At 59.3% G+C, this 19680-nt stretch overlaps 1 protein-coding gene across 2 annotated transcripts in view; it reads right to left on the bottom strand.

Annotated features, from left to right (window-relative positions):
• Nucleotides 1–644: 644 nt before the first annotated feature.
• Nucleotides 645–19680, bottom strand: part of ATCAY (ATCAY kinesin light chain interacting caytaxin) — a 32011-nt gene continuing 12975 nt past the window's right edge. The window contains exons 3-13 of one of the 2 annotated variants that reach the window (XR_008666877.1): nucleotides 18541–18599; nucleotides 15477–15698; nucleotides 14392–14577; nucleotides 13977–14079; nucleotides 13014–13145; nucleotides 12222–12308; nucleotides 9268–9418; nucleotides 8554–8589; nucleotides 6561–6632; nucleotides 5033–5065; nucleotides 645–2820 (exon numbers count right to left, since the gene is read on the bottom strand). Coding sequence is in view for 1 of the 2 variants with exons in the window: in XM_055343839.1 (XP_055199814.1) it covers nucleotides 2811–2820; nucleotides 5033–5065; nucleotides 6561–6632; nucleotides 8554–8589; nucleotides 9268–9366; nucleotides 12222–12308; nucleotides 13014–13145; nucleotides 13977–14079; nucleotides 14392–14577; nucleotides 15477–15698; nucleotides 18541–18599 (1039 nt within the window). In the remaining variant the exon portion in view is untranslated. The remainder of the gene's footprint in view (nucleotides 2821–5032; nucleotides 5066–6560; nucleotides 6633–8553; nucleotides 8590–9267; nucleotides 9419–12221; nucleotides 12309–13013; nucleotides 13146–13976; nucleotides 14080–14391; nucleotides 14578–15476; nucleotides 15699–18540; nucleotides 18600–19680) is intronic. The other variant, XM_055343839.1, reaches the window with a different exon arrangement.

Here is a 19680-nt window from a genome sequence, read left to right on the forward strand (position 1 = left end):
GGGTCGGGCAGGGGCTCTGACTGTGATGTGACGTTGTGATGCAGAACAAAGGAAATGTTCGGTGTCGATCCCCGTTCCCAGCACCCCGCCCCCAACCCCGTGGGACCTGCCAGGTGAGGAGAGGGAGAAACTTCTGTCCTTGGGTCCTGAAACAGGTCCAGGGCCATCATGACAAAGGCAGCGTCTTCTGCAGCTTGGGACATGCCCTTCAGGTGCACCTGCATTTCTGGGGTGGGGGGTGGGGGGGTGGGCTTTGGGACAAACCCAGTAGCCACGGGTTGGGGCTGGCGGCCAGTGGAAGGACGCGGGTCGGTGGGCTGGAGGTGCAAACGTCTGTCCCACCCCGCCGACCCCCGAGGAGGGGCAGGGCTGCAGTGGGGGGTCATCACCACCGGCCAGAGGTTGAGGACGCCTGCGTAGAAACCCTAAAGGATGGGGTGTGAGTGTAGAGAGAAATAGAGTTTTCTCTTTCCGGAAGAGTAATAAGAACATGTATATGATTATTAAATTGTTACTACTGTTACCTGCTGGCTAGGTTTGATTCCAGAGAGGCCTGGGGGGTCACCCGAGGCCACCCAAGGTTGCCCGAGGTCGCCGGGTGGGGGCTTCAGGCCGGTGTGCCCGCCCCGCCCCACCTCGGAGAAGTGGACAAAAGGAACAGACCTCCCTTCTCAGTTATCGCGTATTTATTTCCACATAAAAATCCCCCAAAGCTCATGGAGATGATGTCTGAACATCACGACAGTAATCATAATGAAGGGTTTCTTTTTTTAAAAACCACAAAACTCGCCGTGGTGAGGATGGACGTGTGAGCTACGACCTGGGACACATCCCACGTGTCATGGGAGGAAAACCTGGGGTCCCTTTCCCACGAGGCCTGGGGTCCGTTGCATTTTGGCTGCGACCGCCCCGGGACGCACGCCTTGCACAAAGGCGCTCTGAGTGCGGGCAGCGGCTGGCCTGGACGCGGTGGCGCCGTGGGGACGGAGCTGTGCGCCTGGGGACAGCGCCCCCCACCGCGGGGTCCCTCTTTATTCTGGAGGGGCTGCCGCGGCCGAGCCAGGGTCCTGGGTCCCGCTTGCCGGGGTCTGTGGCTGCTGGTGGTCCGAGGGCGGCGGGCCAGCCGGGGGTCCCCGTGCAGCTGCGGGCTCCTCTGGGGCTGCGGTCTGCCGCTTACTCTCCCTCTGTCGCCTCCCTGGCACCGGGCAGCCCGCACGGTCCCAGCCCTCGGCTCACACCCGGCGCCTGCCAGCCTCCGCTGCCTCGGGCTCCAGGTGACACACGGTCACCAGGCCCGGGCCACGGGCCTGTCCTTCACTCGACATTCGGGAAACGCGGCAGAAACACACACTTAAGAGCCCCCCCGCCCCCAGGTGTCCCGGGGATCCAGGCGCAGGAGCGCTCAGAAACCCCGCGTTCCCCAAGGCAGGAGCCTCCGGTGTTGGGGGTGGGAGCGGCCCGTGACATGCAGGACCCCCTCCCACGCAGCAACGTGCGCGGCACCAAACACCGCTGGCCCCTCCCAAACACCTGAGGTCCCAGGCTGAGAGGCATCTGACATTTCCCCCGGGGCCAGGAACCCCACACTCACGATCTCCACGGCTAAGAAGCCCGCTGCGGAGCCATAGGAGGGGCCGGGGGAAGGCGTCCATCCCAGTTCTGCTCAGGTTTATATAAATAGAGACTCTTAGGACTGGAGGGGACCACAGAGGGCCACATTTTGTAAGCACTTGCCAGCCTTTTCTTAAATGCCTCCACCGGTGGGGAACTCACTACCTCTAGAGGCCAACCTGGCCAGCCCTGGGTTTGGGCTGCATTAGGAAAGTCTGTCTTTTGTCCAAGGTCAGTTTGCCCCCTTTGACGGCAGGTCCCCACAGCGTCCGGGCCACGAGGATGTGCTCTCCCAAGTGAACTTCGAAATACTCAAATCTGCAGTACCCTGTATCTTCCTTCACGCAGTTCGGAGCCGGGTCCCCTAGGGGGGAACTTGAGGGGTGCATCCCAACCCTGCATTGATTGCGGAGGGGGATCAGGAAAGTGAGGAGACTTCATTCCCTCAGTAGGAGGTATTGATTGATCAGGATTGCCCTGCGGTGGCATCCACGTTAAAGGGGCTCGAGAATGTTCTAGATTGGGAGGGGCGGCTTTGTAACTGCAGGGCAGGGATGGTTATCGGCAGCGCACTTGTGTGCTGTGGGTTCCGATGCCCCTAGAGACGGCGGGTGTCACAAGAGATGAAGGGAGCTGGTCAAATGGAAGGCTGGGAGGTCCCTGGGGCACGGCCCTGCTGGGCGGCTGAGCTTCCAGGCCACATGCCCAGAGCTGCAGGGGATGTTCTAGGAGAAAAGGCACAAGAACGAATCCAGATCCGGCCAGGGAGCTGGTGGGCATCGGTGGCTCCAACGTGGGCCAGGTGACAAACAACAGAAGGGTCTCGAACCAGGACTTGGCACAGTGGGAGGGGTCTCTGAAGCCGTCCAGGACACACGGGCCATGCCCTGAGCCGCTCGCTCGTCCTGGCCATGAGCTCATGAGTGTGGAGGGGTGGAGGGCTGAGAACCAGGGCCCCTTCTGGAACACATGAATACTGCGCTGTTTAAATAATAAAAAACAAAACAAAAAGGCTTCCAAGCAGCTAAAAAGGATGCTGGGTTTCAGAGATGGATGGAGGGGACTGGCACACACACCCCCACCCCGAAGACGGGGACTCAGGGCGAGGCAGGGTTGAGGTCCAGGGCCAGAGGGCGTCTGACAGAGGTTTCTTGGCATCTGGAATCTTCTTTCTTGTTCTTCTCTGCATTCTTGTCACCTCAGGACATGCTAGAGAGGAATAAACACAGGCCAGGTTACTAGGATTGTTTTTAAAGAAAGTAGGGGATGCATCCCTGTGTGGAATCCAGGAGCACGATCTTCTCTGGCTTTGGGGATCCTCAGCAACAAGAGGTGTACCTGCCGGCCACCCACCCTCCAGGTGTGGTTCTGAAGGGGACCTCTCTCTCTCTGTCTCCCAGCCCTAGTGGAATGGGGCTCTGGGGCTGGCGCCACCAATCAGACCAGAGGGACACTTCAAATCAGCCACTCATCTTTCTGTTCCTCCGTCTGCCCATCTACTCACCCACCCATCGGTCTGTCCATCCATCCATTGCTTCCTACAATCTCTTCCATGTCCTTAATGATTTTTAAAGATTTTATTTGTTCATTTTTAGAGAGAGAGAGAGAGAGAGAGAGCGAGCATGAAGGGAGCAGAGGGGAGGAGAGGGGCAAGCAGAGTCCGCGCTGAGTGAGGAGCCTGACATGGGGCTCGGTCTCACGACCCTGAGATCACCACCTGACCCAAAATCAAGAGTCGGATGCCTAACCGACTGAGCCACCCAGGTGCCTCATCTTCAATCATTTAAAACATCTTGATTTATCACCCCTACCTGAGGATTCCCAGGAGGGGGTCTAACCCTGCTTTTCGTTGTATCTGCTGGCTCTCACTCATGGTGGCTGACTTCCTTGCATGTTCTGTGTCTGTGGACACAAAGTCATCTCCGGAAGACAGGGATTGAGATGACCTCGGAGATGTACCAATAACTTGCTTCCACTCAGTGTGCCCAGGGAAGTGCTGGTCTAAGACCTTTTTTCTTTTTCTTTTTTTTTAATTTTACTTATTTATTCATGAGAGACATAGAGAGAGAGAGGCAGAGACACAGGCAGAGGGAGAAGCAGGCTCCTTGTGGGGGAAACATGATGCAGAACTCGATCCCAGGACCCTGGGATCATGCCCTGAGCTGAAGGCAGACGTCCAATCATGGAGACACCTGGGCACCCACTAAGACCATTTTCGATGTTTCTCTCTTGGCTTGGGGCTTCCCGGTTGAGTGGCTGCTATTGAGGCATGTGGTCAGGCCGTGTCCCAGATTTGTAGGAGACCGTGTGGTCAAGGATTAGCCCTTACTGCTGCATGTTCCAAAGGAAGGTACGGCCCTTTCCCAGATCCCAGGAGGTAACCCAGTCCTTCCTTGGAGGGCCCTGCTTGGTAAGAGTGCCTTTGTCCACCTGGAGACCTTGGGCCACATGGGAGAGTCTGTGCTAACAATGTGACCTAGGATGGGTGGATCAGCCCGGCCTCTGCAGGAGCTGAGGCTGAGGTCAGCCCTGGGGGAGACTAGCCACGCATAAGGGACTGCCCCCAGCAAACACCCCGAAAACCAAGACGTGGGAGAGTGTCCCTGGTTGGCAGCATGTCCTGTGTATTGCCACATGCTGCTGGGAGAACTAAGGGCTGTCTGGATAAGTCCCCCAGGAGGCAACCGCTGGAAGCCCTGCCCTGGTCTCTCCTGGCCCTGGCATCACGCACCATTGCTCATGGCTGATCTTCACCTGCATTCATCACTCCTCGGCTGTATTAAACCATAACCGTGAGCATAGCAGCATTACTGAGTCCTGTGGGTCATTCTAGCAAACCTGAACCTGGGGGTGGTCTCCATGGACACCCCCCCCACAATACACAGATGCCGAGAGGCTTCTCCTGGCATCTAGAACAGGTGTGGACGCTGACACTGGCTGTGGGCAGGCAGTGTACCCATGGCTAAGTAATACAGCCCAGGCTTGGGGCACCAGGCCAGCTCAGTCCCTACAGCATCCAACTCTCGATCTCAGGGTCATGAGCTCAAGCCCCATGTTGGGCGTGGAGCCTACTTAAAATTTTAAAATAAATAGCTATAAAAAATAAATAAATGATTAGATAGATAGATAGATAGATAGATAGATAGATAGATAGATAGCAAGTCCAGGCTCCACATGGCCTGGCTCCAGGCAAGCATCTCAGGCAGGGCTGCCGTGCGGCCTGGCTCTGGGGCCTCCTGTCAGTGATGCCCCCTGGAGCTGTGCGGGGACAGGCTGCTTGCCACAGAGAAGACCCTGTTCTCCTGATAGCTGGTGCCCCTCTGACCCTCAGACAATAAATCATGGAGCAGTTCCCATGGGGTAGGCTCCACGTGCAACATTTGGGAAACCGGGCACCAAGATGGCCCTGCTTCCGCCTCACCTTGTTTCCTGATCTTCTGTGGCCAGAGCCGACCTGTGGAAGAGAGACATCTTAGTGTCGTTGGCCTATCTGGGGAGCCTTGGCATTTGGCCGCGAGCCCCACGAGGGTCAGCACGGCCTGTCGTCATCTGTGCCAAGCAAGCGTCAGCACGTGTCTGTTGGGTCGTCAGTGAGCCAGGCAGTCCAGAGAAGAGGGGCCGAGGCTCCTCACTAACCCAAAATAAGACCAGTAATGTGGCTCAGGGTCCTGGCCTGGAGAGGCCAAACCCACCCCCGGGGAGTGGCATGATAGTCACCGGCCAGCCTCAGCCACCCACGGTCCCTACCCTTGGCCTGTGCTGGATGCAGGGGGTGGGGGCGGGGGATGGTCCCAAGACACAGCCCCTGCCCCCAGGTCATGCAGGGCAGAGATGGAGGGTGACCCGGGCCAGATGCAGAAGGCAGGCCGGCCAGGTGGCGGTGGGTGGTGGGGAGAGGGCCAGGGCCGCGCCGTGTTTCTGCCCGTCCCAGGGCAAGGTGTTAAAGGGCTTGTAACAGTATTTGCTGAAGAAAGAACAGGGGAGGAGGAATGCGAGCAACTGCTCAATGGGTCTCGGGTCCCTCGTGGGGTGATGCGCACTGGAATGGGCACTAAAAACGGTTCATTGAGGGACGCCTGGGGGGCTCAGTGAGGCGTCTGCCTTCGGCTCGAGTCATGATCCCAGGGTCCTGGGATCGAGTCCCAGTCAGGCTCCCTGCTCAGCAGGGAGTCTGCTTCCCCATCTGCCCCTCCCCCTGCTTTGCTCTCTCGCTCTCTCTCTCTCTCAAATAAATAAAATCTTAAAAAAAAAACCCACAATAGTTCATTGCACATCACATGAATTTCACTGTGGTGAGGAAGCCCCCGGAGAAGAGGGGGGACTGTGGCCGGCCATCCAGGGTCGTGCTGCACGGTGGGCGCGTGTGTTCTGAGCCCCCGTGGCCCCGAGAAGGCAGCCGAGCCCCAGAGAGGAGCAGCCTTTTCCATTTTATTGACTGTTAGTTCATCTGTCTACCTACCTATTTATTTTTTAAAGATTTTATTTATTTGATAGAGAACCACAAGTAGGCAGAGCGGCACAGGGAGGGAGAAGCTGCCTCCCCAGGGAGCAGGGAGCCTGATGTGGGACTCGATCCCAGGACCCCAGGACCATGACCTGAGCCAAAGGCAGATGTTTCACCAACTAACCCCCTAGGCGCCCCCATGTTTATTTATTTTAAAAGATTTTACTTTTTTAAGTCCTGTCTATGCCCAACATGGGGCTTTAAGTCACATCCCGGAGATTGGGAGTCCCACCCTCTGCTGACTGAGCCAGCCTCTGCGGTGTCCCCGAGGGGCATCCCGGGTGGAGGGAAGGGGGACCCCGATACTGAGCCCCCACAAGGGAGTGGGCATCATGCTGGCCATTCACACCCGCATTCTTATGTCCTCGTCATGACAGCATGGGGGGCACGCTCACCAGGGGATCGGGGGCTCGGCGGCCCTCACCGCGGTCACCTGCACGCTCACCTGTCCTCCGCCGACGCGGCCTCTGGCTTCTCATCAGACCGGGGCAGGACGAACTCTGGCTGCGGTCTGGTGCTGGGGACAGACAGAGGCAGCAGGGGTGACAAGCCGGCCACCGTGGCCTCTGAGGGTAGTGTTGGGGGTCTCCCTGCCCCTGCACAGGCCCCCAGGGTGCAGAGATCACCCAGAGGTTACTGACAGCAGAGGCGGCCATGGGGACAGGGCCTGATGGGGGCGGCCCGTCATCCCAGACACTCGTGCCCTCGTCCTGTGGCCCTCACGGACGCTGCCACCCTGTGCCCTGACTCTGGCCTGTGGTGCTGGTCTCTGTCCCCTCTGCAGCTAAGGCTTGGGGGGGCCCGGATGGGGGGGCACCCCTTAGGGAGACAGAGACAGAGAGACAGGGAGATAGAGATGGAGAGAGGGGCAGAGAGGGAGGAGAAAGGCAGACAGACAGACAGACAGACATCTCCGCCTCACACCCGGGGGGGGGGGGACTTCTGTCCTAAAACCAGAAGCTGCAGCGACAATGAGCCAGGAGAGGCTGCGGGACTGGGCCTGAGACAGTGACCCTGCCGCGGAGCGCGGCGTGGCAGTTCCTCTACCTCTTAGAAGTGGAATTACCAGCTGTCCCAGTGATTCCCCTCTGGGAAAACAGGGACCCAAACGGATGTTTGCACCCCGTTCACAGCAGCCCAAAGGTGGGGGCAACCCAGTGTCCATGGTGGATGAAGGATAAACCCAGTGTGCTCTGTCTACACCCGGGATACGACCCAGCCTCGGGAAGGAAGGGGCTCCAACACCTGCCCCCACGTGGATGGACGGACCCCGAGGACACCGGGCTCGGGGAGGGGACCCAGACCCAGAAGGACACCTCCTGCAGGACCCCACTCCCAGGAGGTCCCCAGAGGAGGCCCGTGCACAGAGACAGAGGAGGTGGTGGGAGCCAGGGCTGGGGCAGGGGCGGGGGGTCAGTGCTTCCTGGGGACCGGGTCTCCGTGTGGGGAGATAGAAGGTTCTGGAGGCGGTGGTGGGGGTGGGTGCGTGGAGGGGTGAGTGTGCTTCGTGCCCCGAGCTGTGCGCCTACGGGGGGTTACGATGGTGAATTTCATGTTATATATATTTAACACAATAAAACATTGAGAAAGAGAGAGAGAGAGAGGGAGAGAGAGAGAGAGGACGGAAGGCGAGACGGGGAGGGGGAGGAGGCTGGGGTTGGTGTGTCCGCCTGCCCTTGGCCTCCCTCCCTGTCGCCTTCGGTTCGTCATCCTGCAAGGCCACCATAGCTCTGCTCCTTCTGTGGCCCGTCACCCACGTCACCCACCCTGCCGCGGGCCCCCCCTTCCTTCCTTGGCGCCGTGTCCCTCTCCTGGGCCGTTTGCAGACCCCAGGACCCTGTCTTAGCCACCTGCACCGCCACCCCAGGGCAGGCACAGGGCCTGGCAGGGATCGCCCCGTCTGCCAGACTCGGGGTGCGGCCTGGGGCAGCTGCCTTGCCGTCTCCGGCCCTTGGGTTCCTGGGCGGTAAGATGCTGTCAGGAGCCCTGGCCCTGGCCTGCTCCGGGCGGTGGGGAGCGGGGTGGGGTGAAGGGGAGATGGCTCAGGGCCCCGTGACGGGGTGGGCCTGGAGTAGCCCTGGGACCCCGTGACCGCCACACACGGTGATGCCGCCCGTGAAAATTGAGCCAGTAAGTTAGCAACGGGGCGTTTCTGGGGTGTCCGGGGCCAGGACAGCACACGATAATTTAATCACGATGACGACGAGCCACCGTTTTTGCCGCGGGGGTCCCGTCGACCTGATCTCCCACGGTAACCCGCACAGCGGCCGTGGGGCCGACGGGGTTCGAACCCAGGTCTGATTCAAGGCCCTTGACAAGGCCCCCAGCCGTGTGTGTGTAGGGGGTGACCGGCCCCTGTTCAGCTGACGCCCCCACCTGCCCCCCAGACGTGAGCCCGACCCGGCCCGGCCCTGGCCCGACGGCCGCCCCGCACAGACCTCTCTCTCCGGGCCTTGAGCCTTTCCTCCTCGTACCTGGAAGAGAGAAAGCACAGCCGGTCGGCCGCGGCCCTCCTGCCCCCCGAAGACGCCCCGGCGGGATGTCCTTCCTCCCGGGAGGGGAGAAAAGCTCACTGTCAGGTGTGCACACACGCCAGGCTCCGGAGCAGAGAGCGAGCCCCGCAGTGGCCCTGCCAGCGCCCCAGCCGGGAACACCTGACTCGCTGGCGAACTCCAGCGCGGGGTACAGGCCACTCAGCAGATTTTTTTTTTTTTTGCCTGATTCAGCACCAGCAACTGAAGCAGTGCCGTCAGGAAGCGGCATCCTCGCCGATGAGGGCTGGCCGCCACCGCAACATCGGGGCAGCTTTTCTGTAACAGCCTAGAGAGTAAATATTTTCGACTTTGTAGGCCACTTGCAGCCGCGCTACTCCATGCAGAGGTAGCTCGGGAGCAGCCACAGCTGATGTGGGCCCGTCAGTGGGCGGGCGTGGCTGTGTGCCGATAAAACTTTATTTATAAGACAAGCTGTGGGCCGTGGCTTGCCGGCCCCTGCCCTGCGCTAGATGCCCCCTGTGTTCCCCTCCGCTCCGCTGCTCCCACTCACGTCCGGGGGCTGGTCCCCACCACCCCCATCCCGGAGAGGGGAGATGAGGAGGCTAGCATCGCTGGGGCTGGGGACGGGGGACACTCACACGGCACAGGGACACTTACTGCAGCACGCAGTCTGGGATCTGCACGTGTTCCATGGGGATGAGCTGCTCCAGATCCTCCAAGCTGTGCACATACTGGATCTTGTTGATGAATTTGACGCTGGCGGGAGGAGAGGGGGGCAGACGCCTGAAGTCCGGGCCCGGAGGGGGCGCTGGCAGTCGAGGAAGAGCACACAAGGCTCCTGCACGATGTCCCGAGCACCTTCCCTCAAATCTCCCTGGCTGCCCAGGCTAGCCTCGACCCCCGCCCCTCGTGGGGGTGCACAGAGCAGAGCCCGGGGTCAAGGGGCAGGGTCCCTGCCGGGCTGTGTCACCAGCATGCTGCTGTGAACTCATGGCCGCGACTACTTTTTTCACATTTAATTAAACCTAATTTCGGTAACACATAAAGTGTTAAATGACCTTTTTTTCAAGGTCAAACGATGTTGCTGGATGACAAACATAAGGCCTGGAGCATACAGCACTACAGAAATAATAAAATGATAGATTTTTTTAACAGTAAAAAAAAAAAGATAAGATAAAGCCAAACATGTACAGAAGTGTGCTAAGGCGTTTCATATCTATTTGTAGAGATGAGATAAGAATTCGGCTCCAGCTTTCCCGCAGCCGATGCACAGGGGGACAGATGAGCAATCACACGGTTCGCAGTGTCCATTAGGGAAAAATAAAGCGGCTGCTCGGCAGAAGGTGACTGGTCACTGATTGGGGACAACAGGCGTCCCCCACAGAGGGTCACAAAGCGGCCGTGTGCGGCGCAATGAGCGGCCCCAATTGCTTTCACGCAGTTCAAATCACTTTTTTTAATACAAAGGAAAAAAAAACCCAACCCAGTTATTCTTGGAACATGGGGTTGTCACGAGAAGGGACCGGGGGCAGGGCGTGGGCCTCAGCCAGCCAGGCAGGAGTCGTGTCCATGTTACCTGAGTGCGTCCAGGCCCAGGGGCTCTGAGGGTGGACGATCTGATCCGTTAGGAAGGGTTTTAGGGTACGCAGAGCCCGCACCTGCTGCTCTGGGCCCTGGGCTATCCATACAGGCGGAGAGCACGGCTGCTGCGGCCCCGCGACGCCCACCGTCCCCGTCCCCGGACACTGTGCCCAAATCTCCGCGGTGACAAGGCTCCGTCTGCCTGGGGGGCCCGCGTCCTATCTCCCGGCAGGCTCAGAATGGCCTCCACCTTCCTAGGCTTGTAAATGGGGAAGCTCATGTTTCTCTCCCGCCTCCTCTTTTTTCTTTAGAAGCTCAAACCTGGGACACCTGGGTGGCGGTTTAGCGCCTGCCTTCAGCCCGGGGCATGATCCTGGAGACCTGGGATCGAGTCCTGCATCGGGCTCCTTGCATGGAGCCTGCTTCTCCCTCTGCCTGTGTCTCTGCCTCTCTCTCTCTCTCTCTCTCTCTGTGTTTCTCTCATGAATAAATAAATAAAATCTTAAAAAAAAATAGAAACTCAAACCTGACCCCTCAAAATTCGCCGTGAGAAAGCAATCCCAAGTGAGAGAGTTATCTGCATCAGGGCAAACGTACGTTCCCAGTTGGGGGTGCCCAGGACGGTAGAGCGACCTTCTGTTGGGCAGGAGGACGTCTTCACCGTTTTGCCCAGCGGTGGTGGTGGGGGGGGGTTCATCGTGAGCACACGCGGCCCGTGATTAGCGCACTTGCCTGGTTTTACTAGTGTGCAAGTGTTTCAAGGTGCCACCAAGTCCCTGAACACACACCGTCTGACATCACCTCCTTGCAAACTGTTCACGCCGAGAGCGTGACCCTCTCAGAGCGTGGACCTTCCCTCAACCTCCCCACACATCATGAACTGGGAATGTGGATGTGATGGATTTTTTTTTTAAGTTTATTACGTAAGCAGTCTGTACACCCAACGCGGGGCTCGAACTCACGACCCTGAGATCAAGAGCGGCCCACGTGCTCTGCGGCTGGAGGCAGCCAGGCGCCCCTGAAGGGTCTCAATCCGATTCAACGCTTTGAAGCATATTGGATTCAATATGGGGTTTATGCCATCGACTGGGGCATTTCCTATGACTAGTTTCGCTTTACTTGATCTGCATATCGGGTGCTCTTATATCGCGTGGTGAACCCAGCAGGTGGGGGTCCCCAAAGCCTGCACATCAAAAAGAAAGAACCGGCTTCCTGATGCTCGGGGAGGCCGCCTGGCGGCTCCTGGAATGTCCCACCCGCGAGGAGCGCCCTGGTGACCTGGGCCGGGACCCTGTCACACAGTCTGTGTCAAGGGTGTGACTCGTGGTGGGCGTCTCGGGCACATCACATCAGTGTGAGGCCAGCAGCTAAGGTCGGACCCTTGGCTACTCCATCCCCATGTGGCTAAACCCAGTGAAAACCTTGGAGAGCAAGGGGAGCTCACTGCACGGGAGGGGACAAGCGGAGTCTGGCGCCCGCCCGCGTGCACCTTCATCCCTTGCACCTTCACTGCATCCTTCCCCTGCAGCAAACCGTAGCAGCTGCTCTGAGCTGTGAGCCCTTGCCGTGAATCACCACACCTGAGTCTCGAGGACCCCAACGCACAGGGTTCCTGCATCATTGCGGGGAGGGGCTCAGACTCTCCTGGCGTCCTCAGGGTCCCTGCGCAGATGCTGCGGTGGACGGAGCTCGGCTCACTTCTGGGGACTGTGTGGACTAGTGACCTGGCTGCGTGACCCGGGCTGGGTCCCTTGATCCTACAGGGCCTTGGTTCCCTCATCCGGGCAAGGAGTTCGCGACAGCATTGGCCTCTCAGGCTGCGATTGTAAATGTTAAGAGGGATCCAACACGTAATACGGGGGGCTGCCTGCTATTATTTTTCCTGTTTGTTCCTCAATAACCGCACCTACGGCTGAAGACGCGTTAAAGCAACAATACGTATTCGCCCTAGAGAAGCTGCAAAATCCGGAATAGAACAGCAGAGGCCCACGACCCGAGTGGGGGCCCCGCACAGGGCACAGCGTCCTTACCTGATAAAGGGCCGGGAGATAGCCAGCACGGTGCGGATGAACCAGGACGGGTGCACGATGATGAGGGACTTCAGGTTTTTCCGCAATCTGGGGGGGGGGGGCAGAGGGAGCGCCCCCCGGGAAGGGAGGAGCTAAGGGGTGGTTCCTCCCCTGCGCTCCCAGGTCCAGGCCACGCTTGTCTCCAGTTTCCAGGGGGTGGGGAAGAGGGGTCCGTGAAGCTGGGTTACTCCGTGACCGCTTTGTGGGGTTTGCAGGTGGCCACCCTGATGTCTAGTCCTCGCTGCCACCTGCTCCAGAACCGCCCCTCCCTCACCTGGTTCTGAGCACCTGTCACAGTCATGTCAAACTGCATCGCCCCCCAGATTCCTATGCTATAGCCCTGCCCCTGCACCTCGGATCAGGACATTGGGAAATAAGGTCATCGCAGAGGTAATTTGCTAAAATGAGGCCATGCCAGAGCAGGGTGACCCTATCCCGTCACCAGTGTCCTTACAAAGATGTTTGGACACGGACACAAGGGGGACAGGCCATGTGACCACGGAGGAAGAGATGGGGTGACGTGTCTACAAGCTGAGGGACGCCCAGGATGGCCGAAGACCCCTGGGGGCCCGGAGGCACAGGGGACAGACGCCCCCTCCCAGCCCTGCCCACAGCGATCCTCCACCGCCCACCTCCGGGGCCGGGCTGACGACCACACGGCTGCCATGCAGGGGCCCGGGGGTCCCTTGCTCCGGGTGAGCCTCCACACGCCCTCCCGCGCCCTCGCCCCCCAGGCAGCCCCGCCGCACTCACCTCCTGTCGATCATCTGGTAGCACTTCTTCAGCCAGCCGATGCCGGGCATCCTCCGCCGGGGGGTGGCCCCGTTCAGGTACACGATCATGTAATCCTCCGCCACGAGCAGTTCCAGACTGCTGATGACGTACCTGGTCGCAGGTGCGGGAGACGGGGGGCCAGAGTTAGGGAGCCGTGGTCCCCACGGCTGAACACCCGGGGCACCTGGCCTCTGGGCTCTCCCGCCCCCGCCGTGCCAGCCACACCTGCTCGGCTGCGGCCAGCCCTCCAGCTCGCTGGGGGCGGGGGAAGGGGTAGACGCAGCCCCCTCGAGATTCGTGTCAGTGGACAGACCGACAGCAGTCGTTACTACCTGATGGGGCACTTATTAGGCACCAAGTGTTTTATACGCATGAGGATATAGTGTCTCGGTTAATCCTGAGCGGTGGGTCTCACAGCCCCAGTTACAGGTGGGGAACGGGCACCCCGTGGACAGCCCCCCCATCGGACCTCACCATTCTGGGGTCCGTCCCTGCCCCATCCTCCCTGAGCCATTTCAGAGAAATCCTCTCCTCTGTCTCAGCCTCTACTTCCCCACCTGTCAGTGGGGGGCGTGGGGGGGGTGGTTTCTCGGCTTCTTCCGGCTCTGACCGGTCATCCTCTGAACCACGGGCCCCCCAGCCCCACGGGGTGAGAAGGAAATCTTCGTAATAACAAACACAGGACTAATCGTGATTTGCGAGCCCTTTCTGTTACCCGCAGGTGTATTATCCGTCTCCCTGATAACAGGACTCGACCAGGCTGTCCTGGGCAGGTGTCGCACCTGCAGAGGGAGGGGCATCAGCGCCTACTGGGTGGTGTTTCTGCACACGCAGTGCTTGGGCCCGTGGCTGCCCCAGGGTAAATGCTCAGTAAGCTCAGGTGGCAACGGGGCGGGGGGGCGCTCAGAACCCCGGGCCGGGATGGAGCAGGCGGCCACTCACAGGAAGAGGTTCTCCATGATGTAGTGGTAGTCGGGGGAGCTGCTGTCCGGGAGGAAGCAGGCAGCAAACACGATGATGGCGTTGAGACCTTCGCCGTAGTACCCTGGGGACAGGTGGCCAGTGAGCGGCGGGAGCCCTGAGAGGCCCCGTGCTCCGGCCCAGGCACCCGCCTGCTCGCCAGCCAGGCCCCTCCCCAGAGGGCACAGCTCTGAGTCGTAGAACCTCGACCGGGGGAGTCAGCAACCCCCACCCCCGTCTGGCCACCCTCACAGGCACCCGTGAGCACCCCTGTGTGCGCCCACCCAGAGACGAGGGCGTAACATCCCTGCAGAAGAGACTGAGCTTCAGAGAGGCCCTCCGACGACCCGCAGGTGGCTGGCTGGAGCCAGGAGGAGCCCGAGGGGTGCGGTCTCACCTCCGTGGGTCACTACCCTCATGTAGGGCCGGATCATGTGCAGGTCGATTCGGTGTTCTTGTTCTCCGATGATCACCGTCCTCCACAGGCGCCCATTGGCGGCACCACCATCCTCCGCGGCGCCGTCCCCAAACAGGTCCGCGCTGTCCCCGGGCATGTTCTTGGCGGCGGCCACGGGGGTGTCATCTAGAAGCGGGCCGGGACGAGCAGAAGGGATGCCTGAGGCCAGACGTTTTGTTGCAACCTCCCGCCCGGGACCCCTGTGCCCTGCTGCCTGTGGACGTGTCACCCCATCCTTCTCCCGTGACACTGGTCCATGTGTGTCTCCCTGCCCGGAGCCCCTGCTCATCCACTGTCCCTTCCTGCTCTCCCTTCACACTGCAGCTCAACTGCCACCTTCTCCAGAAGGAAACCGGATCAATGATGGGAAGCCCCCGTTGCGGAGAAGCCCAGGGCCGGTGACTTTGTGGCTAAACCTCAGCAGACACCTATCTTTTCTTTTCGTTTTTAAGATTTTATTTATTTGACAGAGAGATAGAGAGAGAGAGAACCACCAGGGAAGTGGGAGAGGCAGAAGCAGGCTCCCTGCAAGGAGCCCGAGGCAGGACTCGATCCCAGGACCCCAGATCATGCCCTGAGCGGAAGGCAGATGCTCAACCACTGAGCCCCCCAGGTGCCCTGAATTCCAGCAAACATCTAAAGAGGTAACACCAGGGGTCCCGGGATCGAGTACTGCCTCGGGCTCCTTGCAGGGAGCCTGCTTCTCCCTCTGCCTCTGCACCCCCTACTCGCGCTCCCCCTCTCTCTGTCAAATAAATATATGAAATCTTTTTAAAATGAATAAGTGGGTAACACCAATCCTTGTCCCTCAGCACTGCAGAAAATTCGGGGCATCCCGGGCGCCGGGGGGCAGGGCGGGCCCAGGAGCACCCCCAGTGTGACAGCCCCAGATATAGCCCCGTGACCCCTGGGGCAGGATGGCCCCTCAGGTGAGACCCACCCCCCACCCTGTCCCAACGCCTCACAGCACGGACGACCAGTTGCGACCAGCTTGTGCCGTCGGTTTTGCTGTGCCCGGGCCTCACCTTCCCACTCCAGCTCGTTGCCGTTCCCCAGGAACTCCAGCGAGTCGGTCTCGTCGGGGGTCTCGATGTCATCCACGTTGATGTCCAGGTCATCGGGGGTGTCCAGGAAGTCGTCAGACAGCAGGGAGCCCTCGCTCTGATCCAGGGAAATGTTGATCTCCGGGGCGACCAGCGTCTTCCGCTTGCGATGAGCTCCGTTGAAGTTCAAGGCGTTGGGAGGGGCTGTTCGGGAAACCGGGAAAGGAGACAAAACAGCTGTGGCTTCGCCGACCCGGCCTGGGCTGCCGACCGGCTAGAAATCTAGAAATCGGAGGACGTCCTGTGGGGCCGGTGGGGGTTCATGCCCTAACCTTCCGCCCGGAGGGGCTGCTTCCTAGCTCGCCTCACCTCCCTGGGCCTGCCTTGCTCTCACCATCCGCCAGATGCGACTCCCATGAGGTGAGTGAGGTCAGGGGCACCCCGGGGCCTGCGGACCAGCCCCAGACACTGTGCTCCCCACCCGCCAGTCCCTGCGACCACAGCTCCCTCTGCATCCGGCCGGAGGATGAACCCCCACGGGTGACTTTGGGCCTCTCCCTTTAATAACTGGCACGAACCGACCCCGTCACTGGGGCCAGGCCCCTCGTGAAGTGCTCCCCCAGCTTTTTCACGGGGCATCTTTGCACTGATATCCGTGCCAGGCAAGTTCTGTTATCATCCCCTTTGCCAGGTGAGCACACTGAGGCACGGGGGGTGCAGGCGCTCCCTCTGGAGCTGGTCAGGGTGCGCGAGCCTCCGGGCTTGCACTGCTTTCTCAGCCTGCCGGTGGTCCCCTTGTGACAGGTGGCTCCTCCCCAAGGGGTTAGAGCCGATCCCGTAGCGAGCGCAGCAGAGCCAGCACGGGGGGGGGGGGGTGGAGGTTACCCTACGGGCGAGGAAAGCCCCCGGCTGCCCCCAAGCCCGCTCTTCCGGAGACCCTGGGAAGGCGCGGCAGGTTTGCCAGCGAGGACAGAATAAATGGGCCAGTGCGAGAGCCCTGCCCCTCTCTCACCGGATGAAGACGCTCCTCGATCCATAATTAAATGCACCAGCTCCTCACTTTTCTTTTTCTTTTTTTCCTCTGAATTTCTCCGGCCCCGAGCCACGGGTCAGAGGTGACCGCTTCACGAGTAGCTTGGAGGTAAATGTGCGCTTTGGCACAAAGTGATGAAAACAAAACCACCCTGTTCACTCTGTGCCCGTTCCGTGCGCCCGCCACTGATGTGACGCCTCAATCGCAGCATGACCCGGCGTGGCAGGTCGCGTCAGCCACTTTACAGATGGGGACACCGAGGTGGTGATTGCCGGGAGCACGTGGCTGGGGCGCGGTGCATCCAGCGTGCTTGGTAGAAACGGGGCTCCCTCTCCCAGGGGGTGGAGCTGCGGGGGGTGGGGGGGACCCGCAGCACAGGGCATCGAGCCAGAGGAGTGCTCTCCAGCCTTAAAATCCAATAGAATTAAAAAAAAAAAATCCAATAGAATTTGCACTAAAAAAAAAAAAAATCTAATGGAATTTGTCCTGCCAAGCTTCAGACTTGCTGGGATCGACTGGGATCAATGATCTCTGTCTTCCTTCCTATTTTTCCTTTTGGGAATGAGGATGTGTGTCCCACGCCTGCCCCACCATCATATTACGGAAGCCGGAAACCTGTTGGGTTTCCCGTGTTCACGGCTGAAGAGGAATTCTGTCCCAGGGTGAGCCACACCGGAGCCTTCTTCCTCTACGGCCCTCGACTGATCAGATGCGGCCCACCCACACTCTTGAGTGCAATCGACTTTACTCAGCGTCTACTCATTTAATTTTTTTTAATTTATTTATGATAGTCACAGAGAGAGAGAGAGGCAGAGACCCAGGCAGAGGGAGAAGCAGGCTCCATGCACCGAGAGCCCGACGTGGGATTCAATCCCGGGTCTCCAGGATCGCGCCCTGGGCCAAAGGCAGGCGCTAAACCGCTGCGCCACCCAGGGATCCCGCGTCTACTCATTTAAATGTTACTCTCATCGAAAAAGTGACTCTCAGCAGGAACACGTAGAATAATGCTTGGCCACATCTCTGGGTGGGGTGGCCCAGCCACGTGGACACATACAACTCACCACCCTATTTCTCCATCTCCTTAACTAAATAAAAATCAGGGACCCCTGGGTGGCTCAGTGGGTTGAGCGTTGCCCTTTGGCCCAGGGCATGGTCCCGGGGTCCTGGGATCGAGTCCCACATCAGGCTCCCTGTGGGGAGCCTGCTTCTCCCTCTGCCTGGGTCTCTGCCTCTCTCTCTGTGTCTCTCATGAATAAATAAATTAAATCCTTAAAAAAAATTTTAAAAAAGGAAACAGGGCCCAAAGGGGTGAAGGGACCCACCAGGATCACCCTCTGGGGATGTGACAACAGCAGGCAGAACCTGTGTGCTCAGGCCAGGAGGAGGACCGGTACCCTAAGGTGACCAACCATCCTGAATGGCCCCAGAAAACTGGGCCGCGCTGGCCCCCCGTCTGGCTCACAGGCAGACCTGGCTCCTAGTGCTGTGTGACGTCAGGGATGTGGCTGTCCCTCTCTCGTCAGTCTTCCCTCAGAAAGGGTGGGCGCTGTGATGAGCTGCGTGGGGGAGATGCGGGCAGAGTGGGGGCCCCAGCAGGACTCTGAGGAGGACTTATTCAGGGGAGCTCCTCTGGCTGCCCTGGACCCCCTCTTATTCTGGGGTCATGAGCCCTCCTGAGCACTTAGAGCAGCAGAGCCTTCCCAGGCCTGACTTTGCACCTGGCAACCCCTGGGCACTTTATACATGTCGCTTCATTAAATCCTTGCACACCCCCTTCTGCGGGAAGCTCACTACCTGTATTTAATAGGTAAGGACCTGGAGGCACAGAATGGCCGAGCAACCAGCTCAAGGACACATAGCAATGCCACGTGCCAACTTCATGACCCACCGTGGCTGAGTTCCCTCTGGGCCTCCGAGCCGAACAACCCCCTCCCCTGACATTTCTACAGTCCAACCTCACGCAGAGCGAGAGCTGGAAACAGCGCGCCCCAGGCCACTCGCGCGGACACTTACAGGACGTGTCTTCCGTGGGGCTGCCAAGCGGGTCCATCCCTGTCTCTTCCGGGAGCGGCCTGCAGGCCGGGCCGAGGGCAAACAACAACAACAACAAGACTTGGTTAGTTCTGAGGAGTCACTGGGCCAGGACACACCTGCTCTCAGTGCAGAAAATCATAACCCATCAGTGCTGGAGCTGCGGGGGGGGGGGTCCCCTTTGGATCATCTACGGATGTTCAGCCTTTCTTGCCTTCTTTTGGATGCAGAATGCCAAAGCCCACGGATGGGGGGCGGGTCACACACACTTTCCCTTCGGAATATGCACAGCACTTTTCAGGAGTGACCCTGCAGAGTCTGGTCCCCGGGATGTGTTTTGGCTACTAAATGCTGCAAGGCGTTGTCGGGTAAACCCAGTAATCAACCAAAAGGCTCTCCGTGGTCACCGCTGGGATGGTTCGAGCCACAAAGGACATCATGGATTATTGGACTCTGAGCCAGAAACAAAATAAATGGCCACGAGGGTCGCCTGGGTGGCTCAGCGGTAGAGTGTCTGCCTGTGGCTCAGGGCGTGACCCCGGAGTCCTGGGATCGAGTCCCGTATTGGGCTCCCCACATGGACCCTGCTTCTCCCTCTGCCTCTTTCTCTGTGTCTCTCAGGAATGAATAAATAAAATCTTAAAAAAAAATAGCTATGAGTCCATAAAGATGTAGATAAATGATTGAATAAGTAAATAAATAGGAGGAAGAGACAAATTTTTGTGGAATAGAATTCCAAATCATGTATGTAGATTCTCTGTCATCAAGGACACAGAGAATGACTCCCTTCTCTGTAAGTGTGGGCCAGGACGCGGGGACAGTTGGCAAAGAGGAAGCGAGGGACCCTGCAAGGGAGACACCTGCCCGCCCACCCCAGCCAGGGGACCAAGGCCAACATCCGCGGTGACAAGCCATGGTGACAGCATGTGCCCCCTGAGATGGCCCCAGGAGGAGGGCACTTTGCTCCGGAGTCTTCCTCCCAAAACCCAGCCTTGCCATGAGAAAAACCCCAGACAGACCCAAGGAAGGGGCTTTCTACAAAAGCCCTGCCTGGGGGCAGCCCGGGTGGCTCAGCGGTTTAGCGCTGCCTTCAGCCCAGGGCCTGATCCTGGAGTCCCGGGA

The sequence above is a fragment of the Nyctereutes procyonoides genome, unplaced genomic scaffold (genome assembly GCF_905146905.1).
Source record: "Nyctereutes procyonoides isolate TBG_1078 unplaced genomic scaffold, NYPRO_anot_genome, whole genome shotgun sequence".
Taxonomy (NCBI): domain Eukaryota; kingdom Metazoa; phylum Chordata; class Mammalia; order Carnivora; family Canidae; genus Nyctereutes; species Nyctereutes procyonoides.